A 25,317-nucleotide genomic window follows, 5' to 3' on the forward strand; every position below is an offset into this window, starting at 1 on the left:
CAACTGCCCTAGTCTTTGAAAGGGTCTGTGGTTTTTTTCTTTCCCAAAAAAGAAACTCGGGTCACAGTTTCAAAGCAACGAACATGTCACTCGTGCTAACAGCCGATGCCAGTGTTGTTACAGAATCAAGTGTCACTTACCCTGAAAGAATTTCTTGAGGCAGGCGCCCTGTTAGTGCCATTACTTAACGTTCATCTCAGTAACACAGCCTGGAACAAGCAAGGAATCTCTCCCTTTTTACAATGTACCATAGAACACAAGAATAAGAAGGCAGGAGGTTTCACACTGCAAATTTCAAATTCATTAAATAACAGCAGTATGCATGTTTACCCTGGGAGGATTGAGTCTTATTCCCTGTCAGTGAGAAATTACAGCCCTCCATCCATATCTACCGCACTAGCAGGGAAGTGGTTTGCCATGGGACCAGAGCAGAGCACTTGGGATGTAGTGCCAGCAACCACATTACTGCCAACTTCTACACAAGATGGAAGAGAGAACAGCTTAGAGAGAAAGCTTCACAATAAAGTACAAAGTCATGAACAACTGAAAAAACAAAAGTGAAGAGCAGAGCTCCAAAGACTGCAGACCTAAAGAGTCGGGTTATGGATCTCGTGCTTGCCTTTAGGGCCCTCACACAAACTCTTAAAGGGGGTATTAGCAAGGCAACATCCAAAAGCAAAAGCAGTTCAACAGCTCTGAATTTTACCTGTTTCTACATACTTGCGTCACACTCATCACCCCAGCACACACAGGCACATCCCAAAGAAGTCAAAGTAAAAAGTCTTTTCGTCAGTTTAGAAAATCAAAGGTGCACAGTTCACTGGAAGAACAGCAATCACTATTTATACACAATCACCTTTGACAGGTCTGTCTCAAACACATCTAGTATTATTAAAACAAAAGTTAGTATATGCTTAGACAAAAAGTAATTTCTGTGCTTTTTTTCCCTTCTATCTGCACACTGGCATGCACATTTTCTTTGCTCTGTGACTCTTCCAAGGAAGAAAAAGGTTCTGCATTGGAAAACGTCAATCACTCACCAGAGGGTGCAGCAACTAGATGATCTTAAAACAAGTTTCCAGAACAACCACCTACGTACCTCTCTCATTTTCTGCCTCTGCTATACAAAAGTTAGTAGAGAACCTCAGCTTTCATTTAAAAGCTGATGCCAGCCCAGGCTGCATGCATGCCTATTGTTTCTTCCCCACTTTCCAAATATGAGCTTAATCAGCTGAATCTCATCTTGTGTCCACCAAGAGCTTCCTTGCTTCTCCTACTGCAACTCAAAGGTCAGTTTTAGGGTTTTCTGTTTCTATAAAGCAAGCTTATTTTTGATATGGCCACTAGAAACTCACATACCCAACACACGCACACAAAATGTAAACATTTGTGCAGGCAAGTCTCATGACATGATTTTCTCTCTGCTTTGCTTAACAACACATGTCTGAATTTAAGAAGAGATTGGACTGTGCACTTAGTCACATGGTCTGAACTTCTGGGTAGACCTGTGCGGTGTCAAGAGTTGGACTTGATGATCCTTAAGGGTCCCTTCCAACTCAGGATATTCTATGATTCTATGATTCTATGATCACAATCCTCGAGTTTTGGAAGCTTGGGAGTGAAACACACAGCCAGACAGAGGTGGAGAGGAGGAAGGGAATGGACGTGGCCCCTTCCCCTTGCAGTGAGCTTGCCCAGGGCTGTGCCTTTGGGCACAGTTGCTGTTACTCCTGCCTCCCAACTCCTTTGTGGTGGTTGCTTTTTGAAATGGAAAATTAGGCAGAACAGTTTACAGATGAATCCAGTAAATCAATGTGTATTTGCAAAAAGGATTCCTCCCCAGTAGCTGAATGGGAAAGTTGAAGTGAAGCACACTTAAGGAGACACAGGGCAGTTTGGAGGCAGCTGGATCAGGCAAGCAGCTCCTTATTCGCCCCTGTTGGCTTAGCACCATTAACTGAGTGTGAGAGAAAGGGTTAACACTGGAGCTGTTCCTCTGCAGCCTCCCACTAACATAAACAGGTCTGAAAGCTGCCTCACACTGTTTATACTGTCCTCTTAAAAAGGAAACTTTCTCTGTCAGCACCTTAATAAGTGGCAATAGGTAAACGTGCAATAACCTTTACAAGCAGAGTTGCATCGTTTACAATTAAAACCAGATTCATTTTGATGTGTCCCTTAAAGTTAGAATCTATATGCTTCTCAGCTTTGTTTTCAATGAAATCTTCTGCCCCAGACCCTCTTGCAGCTCATGTGTAACCAGACAAAAATTAATGACAAAAAGGAAAAAAAAAAAAAAAAAAGAGGCTAGAAAAGAAGAGCGTGTCCAGTCCTATCGAGATTTTTACTGCCCTCTTAGGAGGACAAAACTCACTGTTCAATATGCCATTGCTGCAACGCACATAGCAGGTATTTCAGGGGACCCCCAACCAAAGACTGCGTCTCCTGCACTCAGCTTTGAATCCAACAAAGAGTAGAAACTGTACTATGACCCCAAAAGACAGGACTCAGATCACAGCTCCAGCACAAACACTAAACTGCATTTGATCAACCACACACTTACATGCAACAATCTAGGAATGTTATTAGATTCATAAAATACTCAGCAGCAAATTTATTACCAACAGAAACAATAATTTGTTATTCCACGTACTGCAATGCATGTGCATTATTTAATTAGAGCTCCCAGGGACTGCAACAGCAGTGGATTTCAGTGCTGGTCACAGACCTTTAACTTGTCCCCATGCCTCAAAGCACTTGATACTCAAACATGCAAGTGCTTACTATAAAGTTACTACCAGATTTCACCTGCAGCAGGATTTTGTTATTGTAACTTTGTCTTAAGAAACTTACAGACTTAGATAAAACTACAGTTACATAAAAACTAACTTCAACTGTCTCGCAACTTCTTGAGTCTGCAAAGAGCACCGCGAGAGAAAAGGAGCTCTTCTACATCCATGAGATTTCTAGTGATGCTTCAGTACAGCTTCAACATCCCAGAATACCATTTTGCAGTTGATCACTTCAACAGAAACCCAGGGTCAGTGAATGTCGTGGGAGGGGACACAAAAAGAGCCACAATTTGATGTCAAGGGTTACTGGCATGGAGAAATAAGCAATGCAACCTCTCCTCCAAATTGTAAATAATAACTGAGCCCATGCAAAAAGTAGACCGAAAAGGGAAAAATATATCTAGACGGGAAAAACAAAACCAAAACTTAATCATGGCTAAGTATCTACTTAGTACCTACTGCCAATTCCAGCCCACTGCCAACAAAAATTTGCAGCAGATTGACAGAATAATATTGAAAATAATATAGAATGGAATTAAATTAATTGTGAAATGGAAAAATGGAAGAATATTAAGGAATACCCTAACAGGCTGGATACTGTGGGCAGCAAGAAGGATAAGACAGTGCTTTTTAAATAATTGACAGAAACGGGTTTTCTCCATTACAAAAACAATATTTATTCACAATTTGTAGAATTGTGGTGTTAAAACTTGTTCACCTGATGAGTTGCACCTTCTGAAAAGGCAAATGTAAAGATAACTGAGTTGAAAGGATCCAAGACCTCACAGAGATACTACTCCTACATAAGGGATTGGATACACGACACGTTTCTGTGCATCAACCAAGCTCTGGCAACTGCCTGCATACTCCTGACCAGCAGCACCCACAAAGTAGTTCAGCTTCACTCTTACAAAGTTCAAGACAATTCAAGAGAATCAAGCGAAAGGAAGCAACACAGAAAACCTGCTGCTTCTTTATTAATTTACCTGTTTATCAGGCTTGTTTGTTATTGTTCACAGCTGTCCATCAGTCAACAGAAGGAAACATGAACTTAATCCTTTACAGTTTCAATACAAAATCTGCTGGTTTAGCAGATAAAAAGGGATAGGGTAACTTCTTAAATATGGCTACAGCAAGATTCACAAGCACTTGTAAAACTGCTTTTCATTTATTGCAAGCTAAGATAACAACATCAACAGTCACTACGTCTCAAGTGACCCAAAATAACTTTTGAAACCACAGAGTGCCAGTATGAGCTGTGCCACGCCAGTTTCATTGAAGTTGATGTTTAAATCAAATTAAGCCAAAATTGGCTTGATTTAAAAGAACTGTGTATATACAAACCAGTAAGAAGCTCAAATTAAGCTGGACAAAATATCTCACTAAGCTACACAACTTGTAATACAAATACTCATTATTTAGATGAAGCAACTCTGAAAGATGTTACTCATCTAATGAAAAACTTAGTACAAAATGTTTAAATACACAAGTAAAAAAATAAAAATCCACCCCAATAAAATACAGCAAAATACAGACCAGTATGTTTCTGTGCCTGGACAGCTACGTTTCTGAGAACATTTTGAGGAGCAGAGACATAGAGGAATAAAGTACCTCTTTAAAACAGACAAAATTAAAATAATGCCTGTTCTTCCCAAGAATAAATGTATTCTGGTAATGTTACATCATTTTTTCATTAGGCTGGTATCTCCCAAACACCATTTGATTGCAACACATATTCTGCCCAAGTCTTACCCAAAGCATCCACTATGAAAGTCTCTTAACATACTTTCTTGAGACCTGAGAACATGTAATTCTTTTACAATATAATGTCCTTCAGAAAATGTCCCTTGAATGAAGGCCAAGAGCAGTGTAAAATCAAAAGCAGATACAGCCAGAGATTTGTTGCAGAAGCCTGTACTATCAAAATGGTTTATTCTGAGGCACAGAATATAAAACAGTTGCAGCATCTGAACTGATTTTCACAACAGCCACAGAATAGCAAGGATACTGAGTATCCTGATACCATTATGGGGGTACCTTAGTGCTCAGAGAAGTGGGAAAAGCCATTTCCTTTACCAAATTATAAAAAGAAACAGAAAATCCTACAAAATAACCATTCTGTTAAATAAAAAAAGACATTTTAAGATCCCCCTTCAATATAGTAAAATACAGTTTTATTTCTTTTCAGCTGTTCACAAGATACAGCAGCATTTCTTTAAATAAAGATGGGGCTAAAAATGTTCCCATGAGATCACTTAGTTCAGGGATGTTTAATTTTAAAAAGTGAATTCTAGTTTTCCTTCATCTGTTCATGTCTCTCTGGAAAGTTCGTATATTTCATGCCTACACCTTCTATAACATATACACTAGGTCATCTTTTACAGCTCTTTAGCAATCCTGTGTGCATCCAAGGATCACATATTGGAATCCGTGGGTTTGTTGCCCCTCCTCTCTGTGTCACAATCAAGTAAATGTAGACATTTCCTGACAGATGTCATCCTGAATCACTTTAAAAACTGACCGATTCAGAAATGAAAGGGGTAAGGGAGTAGAAGGTCCTAGAAAGAGCTAATAAAATAATTTAAAAAGCATCAAAACTGCTCTTCATTACAGCCAGAATGTCCCAGAATGGACAAGTCATTCAAGGCTGGCACCCAAGCACCCTTAATAGCTATAAACTGCAAGCAAAAACATCTACTATTTTTAGTCCTGTCTGGGCTACGTATCAATTTCAATTCGGTTTGGTTTGTTTTGCTTTATTTTACTCTGTTGTTTTTCTCTTGTTACTCTTGAAAGTCATTCCCAGTCTTTACTCTTATGACCCACATTAAAATTACCACATACTCTTTTAAGAGTACAAACATGACTGAGGTAAGCTTAGTGACATGCCTATGATTAAGCTTAATTCATTCAGTTTGGAAGTTACAGGCACAATCAATGCCTTCTGGACAGTCTCTTCCAAAAGGAACCATAAAATAAAAAGAGGGAACAAGCTGCATTACTTTCCATATGAAAAGTTTTATGAAGCAGTTGAAAAGATCCCCTAAAGCTTATTGTATATAATGCATATGTGCAAAAAACAAAAACAAAAACAAAAACAAAAAAACTGACAATATAGCAATATAGAATTAATTCCTATGGTAGCCAGACTTCCAGCAATACTGCCTCAAAACCTGTAAGAACATGTTTTTGTTCTCAAGCCTCATAAAATCCCATTCCATCATTCAGACATGACTGAACAAAACACGCACAGTTAACAGTATTCAGTTCAACATTTTTTATGCCCGAGTGGCTGTTAGTTCATCAGAAGCACTTTCCAATAGCTTTCAGTTGCATTTTACACTGTTTTACTCCTGCCTCTCTCCGTCACTGGCATGTGGCTGCTTCAGAGCAGGGCCTGTGCTGGGAGGAGGTCCAGGACCAGCCATACTGAGTGAAACCAAGCCACCCTCTACCTCAACCCTGTGGTTTAGCAGCTGAGGTAAGCTAACCACAAACAATGCTGCTGCCCATCAACTGCACAGAGGCCGTTCGTGGCTCCAGAGAGCAGACACGCTGCAATTAAACACAAGTTTCAGGTAAGCTCCAGCAGCGATGAACCTCACAGTGACGCAGCGCAGTCCTGACCGGGTGCCAAGGACTGAAAAACAACACCAAAAACACAGCCTTCAACGCGGTGACAGCCAACAGGTGAACCCGGGAGCCGCACAGACAGACAGAGGAGGCAGATGCTGTTTGGTGAACAGCTAAGGTATCCAACAGCAGGCTGTAACATTTTGCTCAGGCAGGTATCTGCTCTGGATAATGGAGTCAAAAAACTGCAAGCAATTTGCAGAATAAGGCCTTTGGCCCAATCACTCCCATCTGCTTCAGCAGGAGACAAATTATGGGCCTATCCAATAACTCACACAAATTGTTCACAAAAATACCAAATAACTTCCTGAGTAGAAGGTGTGTGATTTTCTTCAATGAGTGCACATAATTATCACTTGGGGCAGAAGGAGCAAGCACACATCCTACTACAGGAGACATTTCTGCTTCCCCTGTATGCATCACAAACGTCATGCTAATTGTTTCATATTCCATAAAACAATTCACAAGGAACTACTGTTCCTTGCTTAAAACCAAATCCCACTAAAGTGCCTGTACAAGACAGTAAAACTGCAACTTAATTTTGTTTTTGCTGTTACTTAATCACTCAAGACACACTCTTACAGTTTACCTAATCGGCCTAAGTCTTTCCCAGAGCTGCAGATCTGATACTCTAATCAAGGTCTGGCAGAGTATTTCTCTCTCTCAGTACACCTATTTAGCTGCTCTCATCCACATAAACATGCACCTCTTCCTGTACAGTCAGATTTTACTATCTCTCCATAAGAAGTTAATGTCTTGCAGAGATCTTCCCATTTTCCACATTTTAAAGACTTTTGAAGAAACCTGCCTGAGCTACACCCTTTCAAGTATTTATTAGTTTTTCCGAGTACATATTTTAGTATGAGATGCGGCTATATACTGGAACAAAAAACGCTTTGTTTTACATGTCAGAACCTACCAGTCACTTGGCTAATAGAAAGCCTTCAAGATATTTACTGTTTTTGTTTGGTTTGTTTAATAAAATGAAGCACAGATACAACATATTTGCAGAATGACACCACTGCTCTATTGACTTGGCTTGTGCCCTTGGACTCAGCAAGCATGAAATTCCTCTGAGCAAGCTTTTCCCAACGCCTCTGTTTTCTCTTTATTCAGTTGTTATGGATTATTGGCAGCAGTTAAGAGAAATGAAAGACAATCAGTCACGGAGTTAAAAAGGACACTTCCTTTCAAAGAAGTCAGAAAGGGCAACAATTAGTTTTCCGGACTAAATGCAAGCTGTCCAAATATCTACATACAGTTTGAGCGAGTTATTTTTCTAGTGCTATCCGAAAAGTCATTGACTCACCATGACTTTAAGCACAGTTAAGTCACAGACGTTCAATATTGTCATCACTACAGATAAACATACTATGGACAAACATGCTGCATACTACATATGTAAACAGACTGACAGCCATTAGGGTCAGAAAAGACCTTCAGATAACTGAGTCTCGCCTCCAGTGTACCACACACAGGCCACCATGCCTCACTGAGCCCTCTTCTGCTGAACTCAACACCATGACAGAAGCAGTTGTCCAAAAAGACATCTCATCTCAATGTGAAGACATGAAGAGATGGAAAGGATTCTCCATCTTCACTCCATCCCCATGTAGTCTTTTCCAAGTATTACTCATCCTCACTCCTTATAATTTGTGCTTTATTTCCCATTTTAATTTGTCTGGCTTCAGATCCCAACCTTTAGTTCTTGTAATAACTTTTTGACACTAGATTAAACAAGCCCAGAGCATTTTCTCCATATGAAAATGCAATTGTTGTAAACAAGCTCTTACTTTTTTTTTTTTTTTTTTTTTTTAATTCCCCAAGGTTTTCGACAGACTGATTCTGGCAAATCTTTCTAGACTTACCTAAGGTATCACCACTTGCCTCTATGCTGCCTCTCCAGAAACCTTTCAAGATAAATTGCCCATACCACGCTGCTCACAACTAGAACCCATCTTGCTAGTTTAGGTTCCAAGTGGTGACTGGCATGAAGAAAAACATGCAGATTTTGTACTTGAAGGCACTTGCCCACTTCTGCTGACAATCCTTTCTGTCATACCCACAGACACACTCCCTTGCACCCCCATACTTTCCACTCTCTGAGTGTGTTTTGCAATTCCCCTGGGCTGCCCCTCCAGTTTGTCAGCATTCCTTTAGAAACAATCCAACGAGGACTGCTCCCACTGCCTAACACCCTTTCCCCAGCGCGAATTACCCAGACAAACCATGCCCGCTTCTTACAAATGACTTGGTCCTCATTTGTATATGCAAGGACATTATTTGTAACAGCACCATGATAAGCTAGAAACTATACTATATTCTTTCTAGCATACAGTTTCCTTTTCCCAGTGTGTAACCTGTACCCCTCACTACAAGTTGAACTTTGCATTTCAATGTTTAGAAAAAATGTCAACTGAATGGTCCAGCTGCGTCAGGTCATACATAAACTGTCCTACTTCCTCCATTATTTCCCATTCCACTAAGGTTTATGCCATCACAAGTTGTAGTAATACTGTTTTTAAGTAGTCTTTCAGTATGTAACAGGTCTAACTAATACAGACACATATATTCAATAAAGATCTGATCACTGCTGAGATCCGCCAGTCAGATGATTTTCAAGCAGCATGTTACTGACGTTGCCTAGCACTGATTTTACTTGTCTTTTCATTTTTAATATTTGTTAATGTTAAAAGACAAAAAGAAAAGTATACAAATTGACATTGGACAGAACATGTACCTCTTCTACCATCCTCAATAGAAAAAACATGAGATCCACATTATTTTACACAGTAACTTGCTTAATCATGATCAAACATGCTTATCACATCACTATGCATGACACAATTGGGCTAACTCTGTTGCTGCAACAGTAGGTGAATCTTGGTGTCTGGTTATTTGCTAAGCATGTCATCCTCAGAGCTGCTTTGCCACGATTCAGCTTCTAACTCTCTTCCTAAAACACTTTGAGGGTATTGCATAGAAGACATAAGATGCATACATATGTGTAAGATATACCATACTGGAATGACAGCCCAGTGCTGTCCAGTGCTACACCAGTACAGCCTGGCTGCAGCGCTAGTGGCAGACCTGCACGCAGACTGGAGTTCTGGAGGACTGCAGGCACCACAGAAAGCTAAGGGTCAAGAGGATTTTCAGGTAAACCTCTTACGGCTGGCTAAGTTGCAGTAAGTAGTCATTCTGCCTTTTCCCACAGAAGTGCTGAAGGACCCGTCTGTCTTCCAGCCACACAGGAAGCCACGGGAGAAGGCAACTAGTATAATGGTTAGCCTTTAACCACACCGCGAGACAGGGCCAGGCAGAGGCGCACCTGTGAGCAGCTCAAAGCTTACGGAGCCCCACATGAACAGCTCCTGCAGCATCAGGGCATAGGCAACACCTAGCAGTACACGTGATGCCTACAGCAAACGTACAGGCACCAGCCACAGCGCCTGTGAGACTACATGTAAGGACAAAAGCAAGGCAGGCAGAGCCAGTGAATGCTAAGTACTCCTACCTAGCAATGTGCCCAGTGGAATCAAGTGGAAATTACTAGCTCCACAAGTGCAGGAGCTTTTCTCCTCCTCAGGGTCATGACAGAGAGGAGCTGCTACACAGGAAAGGTAGAGGAGGGCAGCAAAGACACAGTAAAACAAGAATGCTTTAAATCAGACACACTCAGGCAGAGCCCCCTCAGTATGTGTTTGTTGTAACAACATCCAGTTACAGGTTTTTGTAATTAAACAAACAAACAAGTCGGATTGCTTCAATTAACTCAAGAATTGAATGTATGTCCTTGTTTCCACAGCAGACAAAGAAATTAAAAGTAAACTCTTACCTCTTTTTCTATTTTGAGCAGCTTCTTTACAGCCACCTCCTTGTCCTGAGAAATCCATCGGGCTCGATAGACACTCCCAAAACTCCCTCCACCGCAGTTCTCAAAAAACTGCAAGTCATCAAATCTAATTTGCACAAATGAAGCACTGGTAGACGACATCTCATAATGACAAAATATACCACAGCAAAATCTGTGAAGAGAAAAGCTGTAATTAATACTCACTCCACGGATTTATGGACATTCTTACCTATGTTCAGACACCCCAAAACAAGAACCTGTTGCAACAAGCACACTGCAGTAAAATCCACCAAGCATAAGAGGAAAAAGTCTAGGAGCTCGCAGCCCAACAGGCTATGCAAATGTTTACATTATTTGCACAAGCTATTAGGAACAGCTGGGAGACAGAAAGGACTAAAAATACTCTGCAGTTACGCGGAGGTCTCCCGAGCACCTTGGAAGGAGCTGTGCTAAACGCAAGCACGTCACCACGCTCCCCAGCACCGAGCCCGCTGACAGACGGGAAATGTGCTTTCAAATCCCAGCTTGCATAGGAGCTCAGGCATGCGAAGCACGCGCTCTTGCCTGTTGTGATCACTTTGCACGACACACAGCACCCTGCGCTGGGCTGCCAGGCGCACGGCGGCACACACAGGGCGCGCGCTGCCAGCCAGGTAGCAGCACTCTTCACCAGGGTGCAGAAAAACCTGCCCACAACAAAAGTCTTTTTCTAAATGAGTCAGTTCTGTTCGCATGTTACAACAAAGTGTAAGCACACAGTAATTTATCTGGGTTGCAATATGTGAAATTCTGCAGCCTGTGCCAAGACCGGCTTCGGCGGTTTTGAGAGACGATCCATCTTTGCTGCCAGGAGAACAGAACGTCCTTCTCAGAGATTTCAAAGTGATAAACCTCATGCCTGCAGCAAATTTCAAGCAATGTTATCACCTAAGCGAGTGAACAATGACTAATTTTAGGTTTTTTTTTTTTTTTTTAAATGGTATTAGATGGGAAAGCTTCAACTTCTCCGGAGGAGCGCAGAGCAGGCAGGATCCCGCAGAACCTGCCACATGCTGTCTGCAGGACCTTGAGGCTTGTGGTAGGAACCTGCACCAGCTTAGACCAACAAGCTTTAATCCCCACCAAGAGTCACTATACAGGCAGCTAATGAAAGTAAGCTTATCAGCGTAAACTGAAACAGAGATAGGTCTGAGCAAAACAAACAAAGAGATACTGTTTTGCTGGTGAAAGTTACACCTCCAGTTATACTGATCTATCTACGGGATCAAAATACAACACAAGTTCAGGAGCCTCCAGCCTGCAGGGCTTTCTGAGATAGTACAAGACACCATGTGCTTGGGAACTGCATCTGTGATATACCTAGCTCTGGCTGCTGCAAAAAAAGCTGTCCCTTTTGTAACAGAAACAGACACACGTTTCCTCTCCCGGCTCTCCTGAATTTGTGCATAATTTGTTAAACATTTTGAGATCTCATTTGACCAGAAATTTCTGTCCCCATTTGGTTGCAGCAATTCTCCAACTGAGAGATGAGGATACCAAAGTATTTTTCTGTATGTTGTACAAGATAGCAAACAGCCTTTTCTGAAACTGCATGGTGTGTTGCAGGTCTCTTCACTACCCACAAGGGTAAAGGCAATGGCTGCCAAGGCCAGGACAGCTTTAACATGTTTATAGAAGGCATCACATTTTAGAGGGAGCTGGCTTCAACCACGCATCTCGCTGACAAACAGTCTGCAATGCTCTCCAGGAGGCAACAGTTTCTGTTCCCAGCTCTGCAAGCTAGCACAAGGGTCATCCCTGCACCAGGAAATAAAGTCTTCTTCCAGTATCCCGTCAGCTCCTTTGCTAAGTGCCTGAACTCTTCTTTTGACCTTTTGTTCTTGTTTTAACCTTGTCAATGTTGTCATTTGATTTCCTTTCATCTCTTATGTACCTACAGAAGATTAGAGTCATCCTTTGTACTGCCCATCATATACTTTCTTTAAGGAAAGCTCAAGGGAAAGGAAATCAGTCCCTTCTGCAAATCAGGAGCATAATGAAGGCTGTTCTAACTTTTGCTTCTTTGCCAATGCTGCTTAATTACCTGGTCCTCAGAAACAAAAGCTCATTTGTCATTTTTAATTCAGCAGTTCTTCAAAGGCAACGCTGTGTACATGCATCTCACGCATATGTGACACTTTAGAGGCAAATAAAACAGGTAAGCTTCACAATCCAGAGACTCATTTAAGCACGTGGATAATTATGCTCCGGTGAATAATCTCCTTACTGATGACAGAGTTATTCAGAAGAGTAATGTCACTCACAGGCAAAAGTATATGCACCACAACTGGACCATAAATTAAAGAGGAAAGCGTGAACAGCTGATAACAGATGGTTGTGTTGGAGATGGCAGAAGGAACAGAAAACCAAGCAAAAACAAAAATGCATCAAAGGAAACAACTATTTCTGGCCTTTACTATCTGCATTCAATAGTTCTGAAAAGCTATCAAATTATCTTAAATTACTCTTCACCCAAAAGAACCAAATTATGCATACAAACAAGTGAATTATTCAACTTTTGAAAGTTACACTAGCATGGAACTAAACGTTGTTCTAAGATTTCACTGAAAACAGACATCAACATTTACTAGTATTGAACAAAATCCACACCAGACACTTGTTAAATGCAAGCAAGTACCTTTCTGTGTGTCCTCCCTGCTGTTTAAAAATTTACCCATTCCTAAACATTTCTGCAATTACAGTGCAGTGCCTGGCACACAAGCACTTGCAGAAGCTACTGTTCATTATTTAAACACCTTTTCAAATGTATCTACAATAGTCAGATGCAGATGCTACCGTCACCAGCATACAGTAAGTAATATAATATAAAGAATGATTCATGGATTTGCATTAGGTTCCCCCAGAAGTTTTTTTCCAGAGAAAGTGGAAGATATTTACCCACGATGCTAAATGAAGAGAGATCTGTAACTAATGACAGCCTAAGTCAGGTATACAGTTTTCTTCCTCTAGATGAAAGAATAAACCCGTTTAAATATTACTCCATTTTTCTTGATGCAAGGTAGCTAATCCTCAATTAGAGGGATCAATCCCTTTGTTATGTTTGAGAAAACAACTGTTTAGAGTAACAACTGCATGTGACAATTACACACACAGTTATTAACTTGTCACCGTGTTTTAAGAGATATTTAACAATCTGAGTTTACACCATTGGTTACGAAAAATATCTGGTATTTCCTTAAACTCCATATTCTTCTACTTCGATCCAAAACAAGTGCATCACTCTGCCCACGTGTCGCACATTTTCAGGCCGCAGGCTTTCCAAGCCTGGAGAGCAGCCCCTGCTTGGGGCCGCAGCGAGGCAGCAGGCAGCTCCTGCTGAGCGGGCACGCAGCGGGAGGAGGGATTGGGCTGCCCTTCCAAGGGGGCACAGCTCAGGCTCCCCAACTACTGCTGTCATTTAGCATGGGGAACGCCACCTCAAGGGACCCTGTTGCTTGCTGTCTATACAGTGAAAGTGTCACAGTTCAGAAACTGACTGACAAGTATTCGAAGAAATCATCTGATTGCTGGTTATTGCAATTATTCCTGCGGGATCTCTGGGGGAAAAATAAGCTTGTGCCTCTTCAGGTGTATTTCTAACGAGTCACATGAGCTTGTAATCGTGCAAGAAATATCACCACCTTCTCCTGTGTAGATTGTTTTCCTTGTAGTAACTTATTTGAGCACGACGTTAGAAGCTGGTCATTTCACACCACAACGAAACAGATCTAAGCCGCCTCTGGCAGTATTTAGCATGCAGGGTACTAACAGGGTGCTATTACCCAGAGCCACTTTCCAGCAAGGTATTAAGCCATGCTCAGTTCAATGCAGTAATATAAATGCTGAGTGTGTGAAACCGCCTACAACGAGCCATTACTGACCTTTTGAAATTAAAGCATTTTTGGGGGAGCAACTGGCACAACTGCACTGCCCTGCACCTTCACGTACTGAAACAGGATGCAGTCAGCAGTACCCCAGTGCCCAAAAAAAGTGCTGCGCAGCAGGGAAACTGCCACTCAGCAGCACTCTGCTATATTCCAGCACAAACCAGAAGGCCCTGCTGCTTGTCACTCAGCTACTGCTCCCTGAGCATGGGTGGCTTCCCCTGATGGGCCTGCACGTTAGAGACAGGAGGAAGGGAAGAGTTTAGCACAAACTGTACTGTAACTGCAGCTCGGTGCACGCCTGTCAACTTTAAATTGCATCCCACACCTTGCATGTGCACCTGACGCTTTTTAAATATCCGATCACTCAAAAAGTAATAATAAAAAAACAACCTTTATAATTTATTCAAGGAAATGCCTTTGTAACTCTCTCCCCCCACTTCACTGTGTGACTCCACGAAGCCTGATTCAGTGCTTCTTTCGGGAAGGCATCCTGCCAACATATTGCCAATAAAGTAGTAGCACACTACACTTGTGCTATCTTAAAATACACAGCAGAATGTGCCAAGTTTCCTTATTTGGCAAAACAGTCCTTTTGCTTCCAGGATCTTTGACCATCCATTTTTAGATCCTAATCATCCTTTGTATCCAACATGGCCTACAGTCCTCGAAGATACCAACCTGGATTTCTGCAGCAGCACACTTATTTTGACTTCAAAAACAAAACAAACTAAAAGAAAACACACACTAAAAGAAAACCAAGCCAAAATATGGTTAACCATTGTCTTTTCTAACAAGAACACTGACATGGAGTTGTAGTAATATCGACCTGCAAGAGGTATTGCAGAAAGAGAAGTTCTTATAAATAAAAGACCCTTTAATCATATTATGAGCTGTTAATGGGTAAGATACAAACAAACTCCCTGCACACTCCTGAACTCAATATATCTCAATCTGCCAATAGGTTAAAATAAAACCAACAACCCCTGGATTTCCTAAACTTTCTTGATCCAATTTAGCAGCAGCAGTGCAGATGCTGGGACTCAGGGCAGCATTCTGCCTACCTAGGCTACAAGAGCAACAACACTCGAGCCTTTGTCAGAGCACGAGAACTTTGTGCAACTTCCATTAATAAGATTTCTAATTTTATTTGAATTTATATAGACATCAGTGCTACAGGAAAAAGACCTCAACTCAGCTTAAATAATTTGAGTACTTCAGGAAACAAACTATTCTATTTTCAACCAGATCTGCACCAACGGCAGAGGCCGAAGGGTCTGAACGCCTCTCTTTAAATAGAAAACATTTTATCTCGGGGCAACACCGCTGCGCTCGCTTCATTCACAGCGTGCCTCGCCAGCGGTGCCCACCGGGAGGAACCTGCACGAGGTGCGGCAGCGGTGGCACCGCACTTACACCTGTGTGCGGGCCCAGGGGACAGCAAAGCCCCACCTGGGCACCACCACCCGTGGCCACGGGACCCCGGCCTTCGTCGTGGCAGCACCTGCACGCCCCCTCGCCTGGGCCAGCGCCGCGCTCCTGGGCTGCCACCGCCTGCAGCGCGCCGCACCGGCAGAAGAGGCCAGCTTCGGTGGACTTACAATTTGAGGACAAAGTCCTGGAAACACCGAACTGCGTGCCGCCAACGGGCAGCCCTGACGTTCTCAGAGCTCGCCCTGTGCCTTCAACCACCCCTGCTCCTGGCGCTCAGAGAAGCGGCGGCTCAGGGCCCCCCGACGGCTCCCCACCGGCGCACACGAAGCGTCCTGCGGAAAGGGACAGGCGTGGGCAGGGTTGGCAAAAGTGGGAAAAAGGAAAGAAGTAGAAGAAAGGAATTAGAAAGGAGGCAGAGCCTGCCGGCGCACTTTACAAGTTCAGAGGGGAAAAGGAGGGCGGGGAGAGCCCCGCACGTCGAAGCGCAGCCCGGGGGACCCCATGCCGAGGACCGCGCCGCAGCAACACCAACGGGCCCCGGCCCCGCGCCTCCCCAGCGCCGACCCGTCCCGACAGCGCCGACATGTCCCGACAGCGCCATGTCCCGACACGCCGTGCCGCGCTGCGGCTTTCGCGCTCGGCCACGGCGGCCGAGCGGCAACGCGCGGTCCCGCCGCGTCCCGTCCCGTCCCGTGCCCCTCACCTTCCCCGAGGGACTCCGGGCTGGCGGGACCCGAGCGGCGCCGACCCCGAAGCCGCGGCCCGCGCGCCGCAGAGGGAGGGAGGGCGGCTGGGAGGGGAGGGGAGGGGAGGCTGCAACCGGCGCGACCGCGGCTCCCGCCCCGTCCCCCGCGCTTCCGGTGCGTGCCGGGGAGCCGCCGCCGCCGCCCCCGCGCCGCCCGGCCCCGGCACCACCCGCCCGGGGGGCCGCGGGGCCAGAGGGGACGGGGCGGGGGCGGCGGGCTCGCAGCCCCTGCCCCTGTCCCTGCCCTGGGGACAGCCGCGGTACCGGTGGGCTCGTAACGGGTCACCGAGGGCCGCGACGGGCAGGTGCAGCCCCGTCCCGGGCCCGGCTGCCCTCGGATGGCCGCCTCGGGTCGGGCAGGAGGCGGGGAGGCGGCCCCCGTCCCCAGCGCAGCCCCTACCCGAGGGTGTCGGTGGCAGCGCGGTGCTGTGCCCTCACGGCAGGCTTTTGGGAGACTGGGAATGGGGGAGCGGGCTGTCACGTCTGAAGGAAGTGACTCAAAGGGCTCGGGGGCAAGCAGAATCGGTGTCCTGGGGCAGACGCGTCCCGTGGACGTGACGGCGCGTTTCTCGTGTCGGCGTCGTGAAGGCTTCGGCGCAGGGCCCATCGCTGCCCTGCCACGCTCCCCGGCGCGGCCAGCACTGGTTGCACGGCGGCTTCGGGTCCGCTGGCGCCTCAACCCCTTGTTACCCCTCACATCACATCACATCACATCACATCACATCACATCACATCACACTGCTGCTATGTGGATGTGTTGGTGCACCACATAAAAATCAGCTGCGTAGTGCAGTGACTGGTGAGGAGGTGCACAGCATCATGTACATGGCCGTACATCGCGGCGATGGATGGTATCGGGATGAATCACAGAGATGCTCTTTACCAGTGAATCAAATCCAATGATCTCACAAACATCAGAGGCTTTTACCCAAGGCAAGGGGTAGGCTGGTTAAAAGTTAAAACAGTGGAGCACAAGTACACATTTCTGGGCACAAAACACGTTATTTAAGTGTTCCACAAGAGTTAACCAGAGTTTACCAAGACACGAAGCAGTCAGTGCAGAAAGTACCCAAAGAGAAAGCCCAACAGCATGCACTGGTGGCCTCCCCTCTGCTCTCCTGGCAGGATGAGAAGTGACGGAGGGCAGCGAGCTCTGCTGCTGCAAAGCGCTGGTACGGCGCTTTGGGGCACTTTCCCTCTGACCTTAGAGTGCACGCTTTGTGAGGGGGCAGCTGGTGAGCCTGGAGAAGTCTCCAATCAGTGCAAGGCACTGCAGCATGAAAGCACGAATACCAAATGCGAATCACATGAAACTCACGCTCTGGAGGAGGAGAGGTGCTGCGTAGTCTCCTAAACGCTGTGACTAACATGTTTATCCTTCCTGTCTGAGGCAATTGCCAATTAGTCAAATGACTTTAAAATCCATTTAAATGTTAAATCACTCAATTCATAGGCATTTGCTGTGGACAGCAGTGTGCTCATGTTCAGAGGCCTCTTGCCTGGGGCGTGTTGTCCACATGGCTGCGTGTGCGCTGCATCAGGATGTATCACGGCTGACTTTAGGCCCCGGCTGTAGAAAGAAATAGATTATTCCGGTAGCGTGTAAGATAAAACATAAACTGCGGGGGTGGTTAATGTTTCCTGCTCCAAGAGCAGGAGTGCAGAGTCTGTGCCAAGAGCTGCTAATGTATCACTGATCAAAATATTTAATTGCACTTGCTCTATCAGAGGACAAGGGAGCAAATGAGCAGGAGCCTGTACGTATGCCGCACTGTGCGAGTATTGGCAAACCCAAGTGGTGAGCTATCATAAAACTTGTATTTTAGTTACTGAAGCAGGGTTTTAAGTGTACATTTTGGGGTTTGTGGTCCTCCTGCTTTCTGGTTAATGAGTCTTCAGATACTTTCAAGCTTTTTTTCCATTATCATGAGAACTAAAGAATTAGGTAAAAAAAGAAATCAGAGTTGTCGCAGTTTCACATGTTGAAACAGCAAATTAAAGTGAGCCAACATGTGGTGGTACCACTATTTTCCCCTTTCTGTGTAGAAAATTCAGACTGGATTAGCTTTGGAGAACTTCATCCCAAACTCAGGCTTCAATGCATGTAGAACAGGCAGAAAAGGAAAATATTTAAAAGCTAACAAATGTTATTGTGAAGCCACAACAACTAGGGCAGGAGAAGGGCAGCTCTAGCAACTCTTAACTGCATTTCAGAGTTGGAAGGACTCCTAAGAATTGTCTCTTTACATCTCATTGCCACACTGGGCATGCAGTGACGTCTCTCTGCCTTTCAGCATGGAAAATACAGTTTCATGCATACATCCAGGTGGTTTAAATCACCCCGGCTGCCAATAGCAGCCGTCACACCCCTCCGCTGCCCGGCCAGCCCTGCTCCCGCTGGTGCTGCAGTGCCTCCAGCCTTGTGCCAGCAGGGTTTTTGCATGGCCCTGTGGTGAAGTGGGCTGTGGAGATCTCGGGGAAAAGAAATCACTTTCCCCAGCTCAGTGTCTGAATTCAGGTCAACGGGCTATTGCACAAGGACTCATGCCAGCGCACAGGGGGAGAGCAGCTGACAGGGGACGGAGCGCGGAAGTGCTTTTTTAGCAGTCACAGAGGTTTATGCCAGCTTAAACTGTACATGAAACTTGAGACAGATAATTTGGAGGTGGACACCTGCTCTGTATTTTTCAATTCTCCTTCAAGACTGGCTCAGTACTTAGAAGTACTGTGGAGATGGGCTGCCAGCGTTCACTTCTGCTGTTGCACCCAAAACGCAAACAGCAGCTCTTCTTCATGACTGGAGGAGAACTTGTGTGGTGCTTGTACCCAAAAGAAGCTGCATGTGGTCTTTCTGATGGAGTCAGAGAGCTCCAGGACTACTGTGGTAGAAAATCATAGGAGTCACCTTTAGATTTGTCTCCCTCCCACTGCAAATGGAATGGAGATGGTTTGCCCACAAACACCAAGCTGGCACCAGATGCACCCCCATGCCCACGCAGCAAGGACCACGATTCCTGTTTGTCTCAGAAGCCCGGTCTTTGCTGTTCCTGTGGTTATCAGCTGCTCCTGGGGTGTAAAGAAAGATAGAGCCTGGAATAATGATCGTGGGTCTTGCAGTCCCACACAGCTGGTATTTTGTTCTGCCGCTGTTTTCTCATCCATTTCTTCTATTAGAGAGCAAAATAAGGAATATGTGAAAGTGCCTGTATGAAATTATTAACATACAATTATAAAATATTAATTATTAATTAATTATAAAATTATTAAATACAAAATAGAATTATAAAATACAGGCATTACTATGTCAGAGGAGCCTTGCAGGTGATGGGTATCTCTCCTGTTCCAGGAGTGACTTCTGTAAGCACATACTTTGTGTGGATCAAACACATGCTTTGTGCATAATCCTTTTCAGAATTGGCAGGTCAGAGCTTGCACACTGTATTTGCCATTCGATCTGGCATGTGTGCAGTATAAAAGTACATATAACTTCTATAAAAATGTCAATATTGTTAACGGTGAGATAGCAATGAGATGGCAAAATATTATCAAGAAATACATTTCCTGATTGTTTTATGAGAATGATTTACTTGGTTTTTACTGGCACCACAATTTTTAGATGATCATTATACTCGGCTGTAATCCAATCACTAGGACTCTGCTCAGTTACCATTTCATTACACGTTTTTAATTATATATAATAGCTTAGTACTCCTTCTTATATTAAATTTTGTGGTCCAATAGATTTAATTTGTTGCTCTAATTTCCGCATTTTTTTTTCCTCTGAAATGTAATACAGTTTAACACTGTTTCCCTTGTTTTAAACTATACTAAATCTATAGTTGCTGTGCCCATTTGTGTTTTCCAGTCCACACCATGGCAAGCTCCACTGAAACAGCAGTGCCTTGATTTCCCCCGTGATGTTTTCCAGGTTGCAGTGGGCCTGGGGAGAGGCAGGCACAATTCTACCATGAGGAAGATGTCAACACAGAAGGTTCAACAGCTGATTAGTTTTCTTTATTAACTCTAGTTAATATCTTACTATTTAGTACATTTACTTTTCTTGGAAAGTAAAGGCAGCAAATGAAATCATGAAAACTTTGGCCACCATTGACAGAGAGTATTAGCTCTTTTTAATGATATACTACAAGCTAACATTTTTTGCTGCTTGTTTAATCTAGAGTACATTAATTAGAAACAAATCCGTATATTGAACATCACATCATTTTCTCTTTGAGTTTAATGATAAAATAAGACTAGAAAATGTCCATAATATCAGAAATTAGACTGCCTCAGAAAAGCACTTATTCTCGATGAATCTGTTTAGCTATATCATCTCAGTTCCTCTGCCTGTATTTTCAAAAAAATGTGATTTCCCACCCCCCCCCCAAAACTAGCACACTATTAACAACAGCTAGTTGTGACAGGAGGGGGAAAAAAAAAAAAAAAAAACAAAAAAAAAAACACAAAAAAAACAATGTGCAAACCTCTAACTAGTTTCTGGAAACCATGCTAACTGGTCAGGAGCATCACAAAAGAGTTACATGCCAGACAGCTAGAACAGGAGAAACATTAGGGCAGGAATTACAAATGGAAGGAAATGTTAGATTTCAAACAGACGCTCGGCAGCAACCTGCCAGTACCGCAGCCCTCAAGGGTCAGACCTACAGAGAATGAGGACATCTAAAGAAAACCTGAGGCAACACTGGCTCTCTGTTATCTGAGAACAGCCACAATGCTGCCGAGGGTAGTCCTGCGCAGAAATAATGTACACCTGTGAAAAACCACAAAGAGTCGGCAAATGCAGCTAGCAGATTCACTTGCTGGCTCGGACAGCATCTGAAGAAAGAACTATTTAAAAACACAAGAGGTGGTGTTATAATGAGGAAACCATGGAGAGCAGAAAGCTTATGATTATTGACAGAAGTTGATTAAGAAATGGATTATTGTCTGGTAGGATGTTGGAGTATCTACTGCCACCTCTATCCTACGTATCTTTATGTAAATTTACTTTAATTGAGGTATTCATTTACAATCATTATTTTCATTGGTAATGTGCTTTATTTGCATTTGAAAGCAAAGAGAGGAAAAAAATTAAACACAACTCGCTGACCCCTGCCATGTGACAAAGGCTTAGCTTTTTGTCACTCTGACCCAAATGGATTAGGGCCAGGAAATAAAAGGTCAGTCTCTACCAGTACCCCTGTGTGTCACATTTTCATTACATGGAGTTTCCAAGAAAAATATTCCAATTTGCCTAGGTAATTATGCATTCTTTATGCATTTTCATGTAGTTTTCTGAGTTTATTCTGAATTCAAAAATTACCTTTGACTGCCGAGCCTATTAAAAACCAACCCTTTGTGAAATATCCCTCAGCAGTTAGGTGTACGTGGTAGGTTTTGTAGCAGTGCATGCTCTTCTTTTTTTGCCCATTTAATTTCAAGAATCTTCCTTTTCGCAGTAGTCCCCCCATCTCTGGAGCCATAAGCCACCAGGACCAGAAGACCATGGTTGGATCATGTTCCTTTGGGAACTTGCAAGTTATTTCCTTAGTTAGGCACAGTGTGAGAGCAGCATTTGCTTGCTAAACAGTGCTCCGGGCAGATGAAATAAGATCGAGTCTTACCTGCTGTGGGATGGCACTCAGGTAAATGTAAGGAGGATGCACCCCAGGTGCTTGGTTAACACACGGACCATGGCATCTTGCCATGGGGAGAAGCTGGGAATCAGGATTTAGCTGCTAACAGTGTCGGGGAGTCCCCTTGTCCTACAGCTGTGCTGGCTGGGATGGGTACTGCCTGTGCCTGGGGGATGCCTCTGCTGTGCCTGGGGGTCCCCCGGCCTCCCCAGGCCTCCCTCAGCCCAGCCAAGGGCAGGAACGGGTGGAGGCAGAGATCCACTGGGTGTTTGTGCTGAGCTGAACTTAGTCTGCTAGAGAAGTTTCTGGTTTAGTAATTTTAATGATAACTTTTTAATCTGGTCATTATTTTCTTTGATTGCTAATGCATTGACCTCTGGTGACAGCTGCTGCTTGTGCCTGCTAAACTTTAATGCAGGACACAGTAAAGAACATTATGATTATTTGAAAAGGCAAGGTGTAATGCATTTCAGATTAACAGTGAAAGAAAGGCTATTCAAGTTAGAGTTTCACTTTGCCATATCACTCTCTATGCTGCTTTCCTTATTATCAGTACAAAAAATGAAATGGGAATAGCACATCTTTTAATTTTCTTCCACTATTACCTCTTGATTTGCATTCAGAGCTCCCAGAAGAAATACTGCTGAATTCAGAAGTAGTCTATTTAAGCTGCATGGTGTTTAAAAATTGCTGGAAGAGGTTAAGGTACTGTATATTATGCAGTTGACCTTACTAAGAAGCTACGTTAACAATTTAGACTTATAATTTTCTGCCGTTACATTTTGTTAAATTTTTCTTTTTGAAGCAAAATTCATTATCTCTTTTGGTACCCCTGCAGGTTAAACCTTTTGATTTCTTTCTGACTTATTTTGTAAGATTTCTAAATTGTATTTAAACTTCTTGTACTTAAAAGCTTGTTTTGCCACTGTCTCTTTGAAAAGAGTTTTTTTTTTTTTTGTCTCTGTCTCTCTCTTTGTACTCAGTCTGCAGTGGCTGTGCGCCTTCACAGCATTTTCCTTAGGAGGAAAAAAAACAGACCTTCCATGTGTAGGAGTCCTGCAAATACATTTGAACTCTTTTATCTGGCACGTACTTGTCTTTACAGCTGATCAGGTTAGAACAAGGTGTCTGGATCCTGCCTATACCAAACAGCAATAGCTTCCTGGTATGTTGGGCTCAGCCTCCTCGGATTTACACTTTGTTCCATGGTTCTACCTAGTGAAGACCAGCACCAAGGCTGGGCATGGAGAAGAGCAACAAATCCTAACAAAACTACAACAGGGAAACGTGCCGGGGAGGGGAGAAATCGATCTTGTGACTCTTTAGGCCATGTAGCCCTTAGAAGAGATGTTTGTTTGTGCTCTGTACTGCTGCTTTAGCTAAAAGCTGTGTCAGTGGGACCCTATCACATGTTTTCCCAAATGCCCAAGGTGTCACCATCCCAGCTCTGCAAGATCTACAACCTCACTAGTCCCCAGCAGTGGCGGGTTATGGTGCATGCTTCCCCCAGATAGTGCCCAGACACTCTCCTGCAGTGTGAGTTGGCATGAGCTGAAATTTGGCCAAGCGGCACGCTGAAACTAAAGCAGCGTAGATCATCAGTGGTGCAGTCCTGGAGGCTGCCCGTGCCTCTTCTGCTTGGCCACGTGGGCACAGTGCCTCACCCTGGGGCTGGCAAGTGGGAAAGGGGAATCCCTTAGCTTCCAGTTGTGACCTGTGGCTGCAGGCACAGGATGAAGGTGGTATTGGTGTTTTGACATTTCAATGTTTCCTGAGTTCCTATTCATTCTTCACGCTATTGCGACAGTCACTTAGGCTTCAGGCTGCAAGACCAATGGATCAACAGCTGCCTTCCCGTTGTAAAGTCAACAAAGGGAGCGAGAGGAGCCCCGTACGGATCCCAGAGCCAGAAGGTAGTTTTATTCATTTAATCTCTAGGTATGTAGACTGTGATCAGCACCATAGCAACTATCTGAGCCACTTGACTGAGTTATATGCACAGATAGCAACACTTGTTATTTATACAGCACCCTTTATTGGAAAATTTAAAAATGCCAGATAGCAGTTTCATTGAGGTAGGTAAACTGCATTCATTTGTTGATACGGAAACACCATAAAAACTCTGTGTCACTGGGATGTATCTACGTGATAGAGACTGTTTGGCAACAGATACGTGAAACAGTTAGAGGTTCTAAGGAATAAAGAATAAATAAAAGGGATAAAAACATATTAAACAGATGAAGAATCAGCCTATGTGTAGAGCCAATCTGAAACTTGGCAGCTTTATAAACCAGTTAACACAGAAATAAATGAAAGTCCAAACAATAGGAATAAATCTGGAACAAATAAAATCATGAACTCACAAATGTTATGAATTGATTGTAAAGATAATAACATCTTACAAATTAATTCTGTCCCTATGGTTTATTCTAACGCATACTTTGCTTCTGAGAAGGTTCTGCATCTAAGAAAGCTATATGAAGTATACTCACAGGGCAGTACAAAGAGAAATAAGAAATATTTCTCACTTGAAATAATAAGACAGAAATTTGTCTTTGTATTTGGCTGGTTTTCCTCTGAATCATCTTGAACTTCTAGTCAGACAGCAAAGCTAAAATAAATTATGTCATCATGCTGCAGAATATTTCTTAACTGTGTAATTCTTTCCTTTGCAGAATGCAGGTACAGAACAGCTAGTGGTCTAATGTGTCAGCGTTTCCCTGGTGACCTTCAGCTTTTGTAGAATTTATGTTTTGACTAATAGGATTAAACTGTTTTTATAAATAAACAAAACTTTATGTGTATTTGGACTCCACACAACCCTGGTCAACTCCAAAAAAATATACTCTGCATCTGAGCAGAAACACAGAATGTATCAATGAGGTCATCTCTGAAACTTAATTATGAAGTAATCATTGCAACTTCTAATTTCAGGCTTAATTAGCTTTATGACATCTAACTTCCCTGAGCAGAGCTGGTGTGAATGTGATAGGAAGACTTTTGCCATGCAAACATCGCCACTCCCTGGGCACCCACTTGGCCCCATAACTGCCTGCACGGCAGCAATACAGCTAGAAGGATTTTGGCGGGAAAGGCAGATGCCGAATCACCTCATGGCTCTGGGACCCCATGTACTGCCCTGAGGGGGCAGAAGCCAGAGGCCTCTCAAGCACCACATTAGCTGAGGCCCCAGCTTGAGGTAAAATCCTGTCCAAGATAGGTACCTTGGCGTGTTCACATCTATGAATGAGGCAGACAAATTAGATAAATGAAATTACGAATACATCACTTCTTCATT

General features: G+C 43.7%; 1 protein-coding gene across 1 annotated transcript in view; it reads right to left on the reverse strand.

Annotated features, from left to right (window-relative positions):
• The window catches only part of MAP3K20 (mitogen-activated protein kinase kinase kinase 20), a 71,899-nt gene extending 55,425 nt beyond the window's left edge, over positions 1-16,474 (reverse strand). Inside the window, exons 1-2 of the mRNA XM_084289214.1 lie at positions 16,342-16,474; positions 10,264-10,453 (exon numbers count right to left, since the gene is read on the reverse strand). Coding sequence (XP_084145340.1) covers positions 10,264-10,422 — 159 coding nt within the window. The 5' untranslated portion in view covers positions 10,423-10,453; positions 16,342-16,474. The remainder of the gene's footprint in view (positions 1-10,263; positions 10,454-16,341) is intronic.
• Between the last annotated feature and the right edge of the window lie 8,843 nt (positions 16,475-25,317).

This window comes from Netta rufina (assembly GCF_964035555.1).
Source record: "Netta rufina genome assembly, chromosome: 6".
Taxonomy (NCBI): Eukaryota; Metazoa; Chordata; class Aves; order Anseriformes; family Anatidae; genus Netta; species Netta rufina.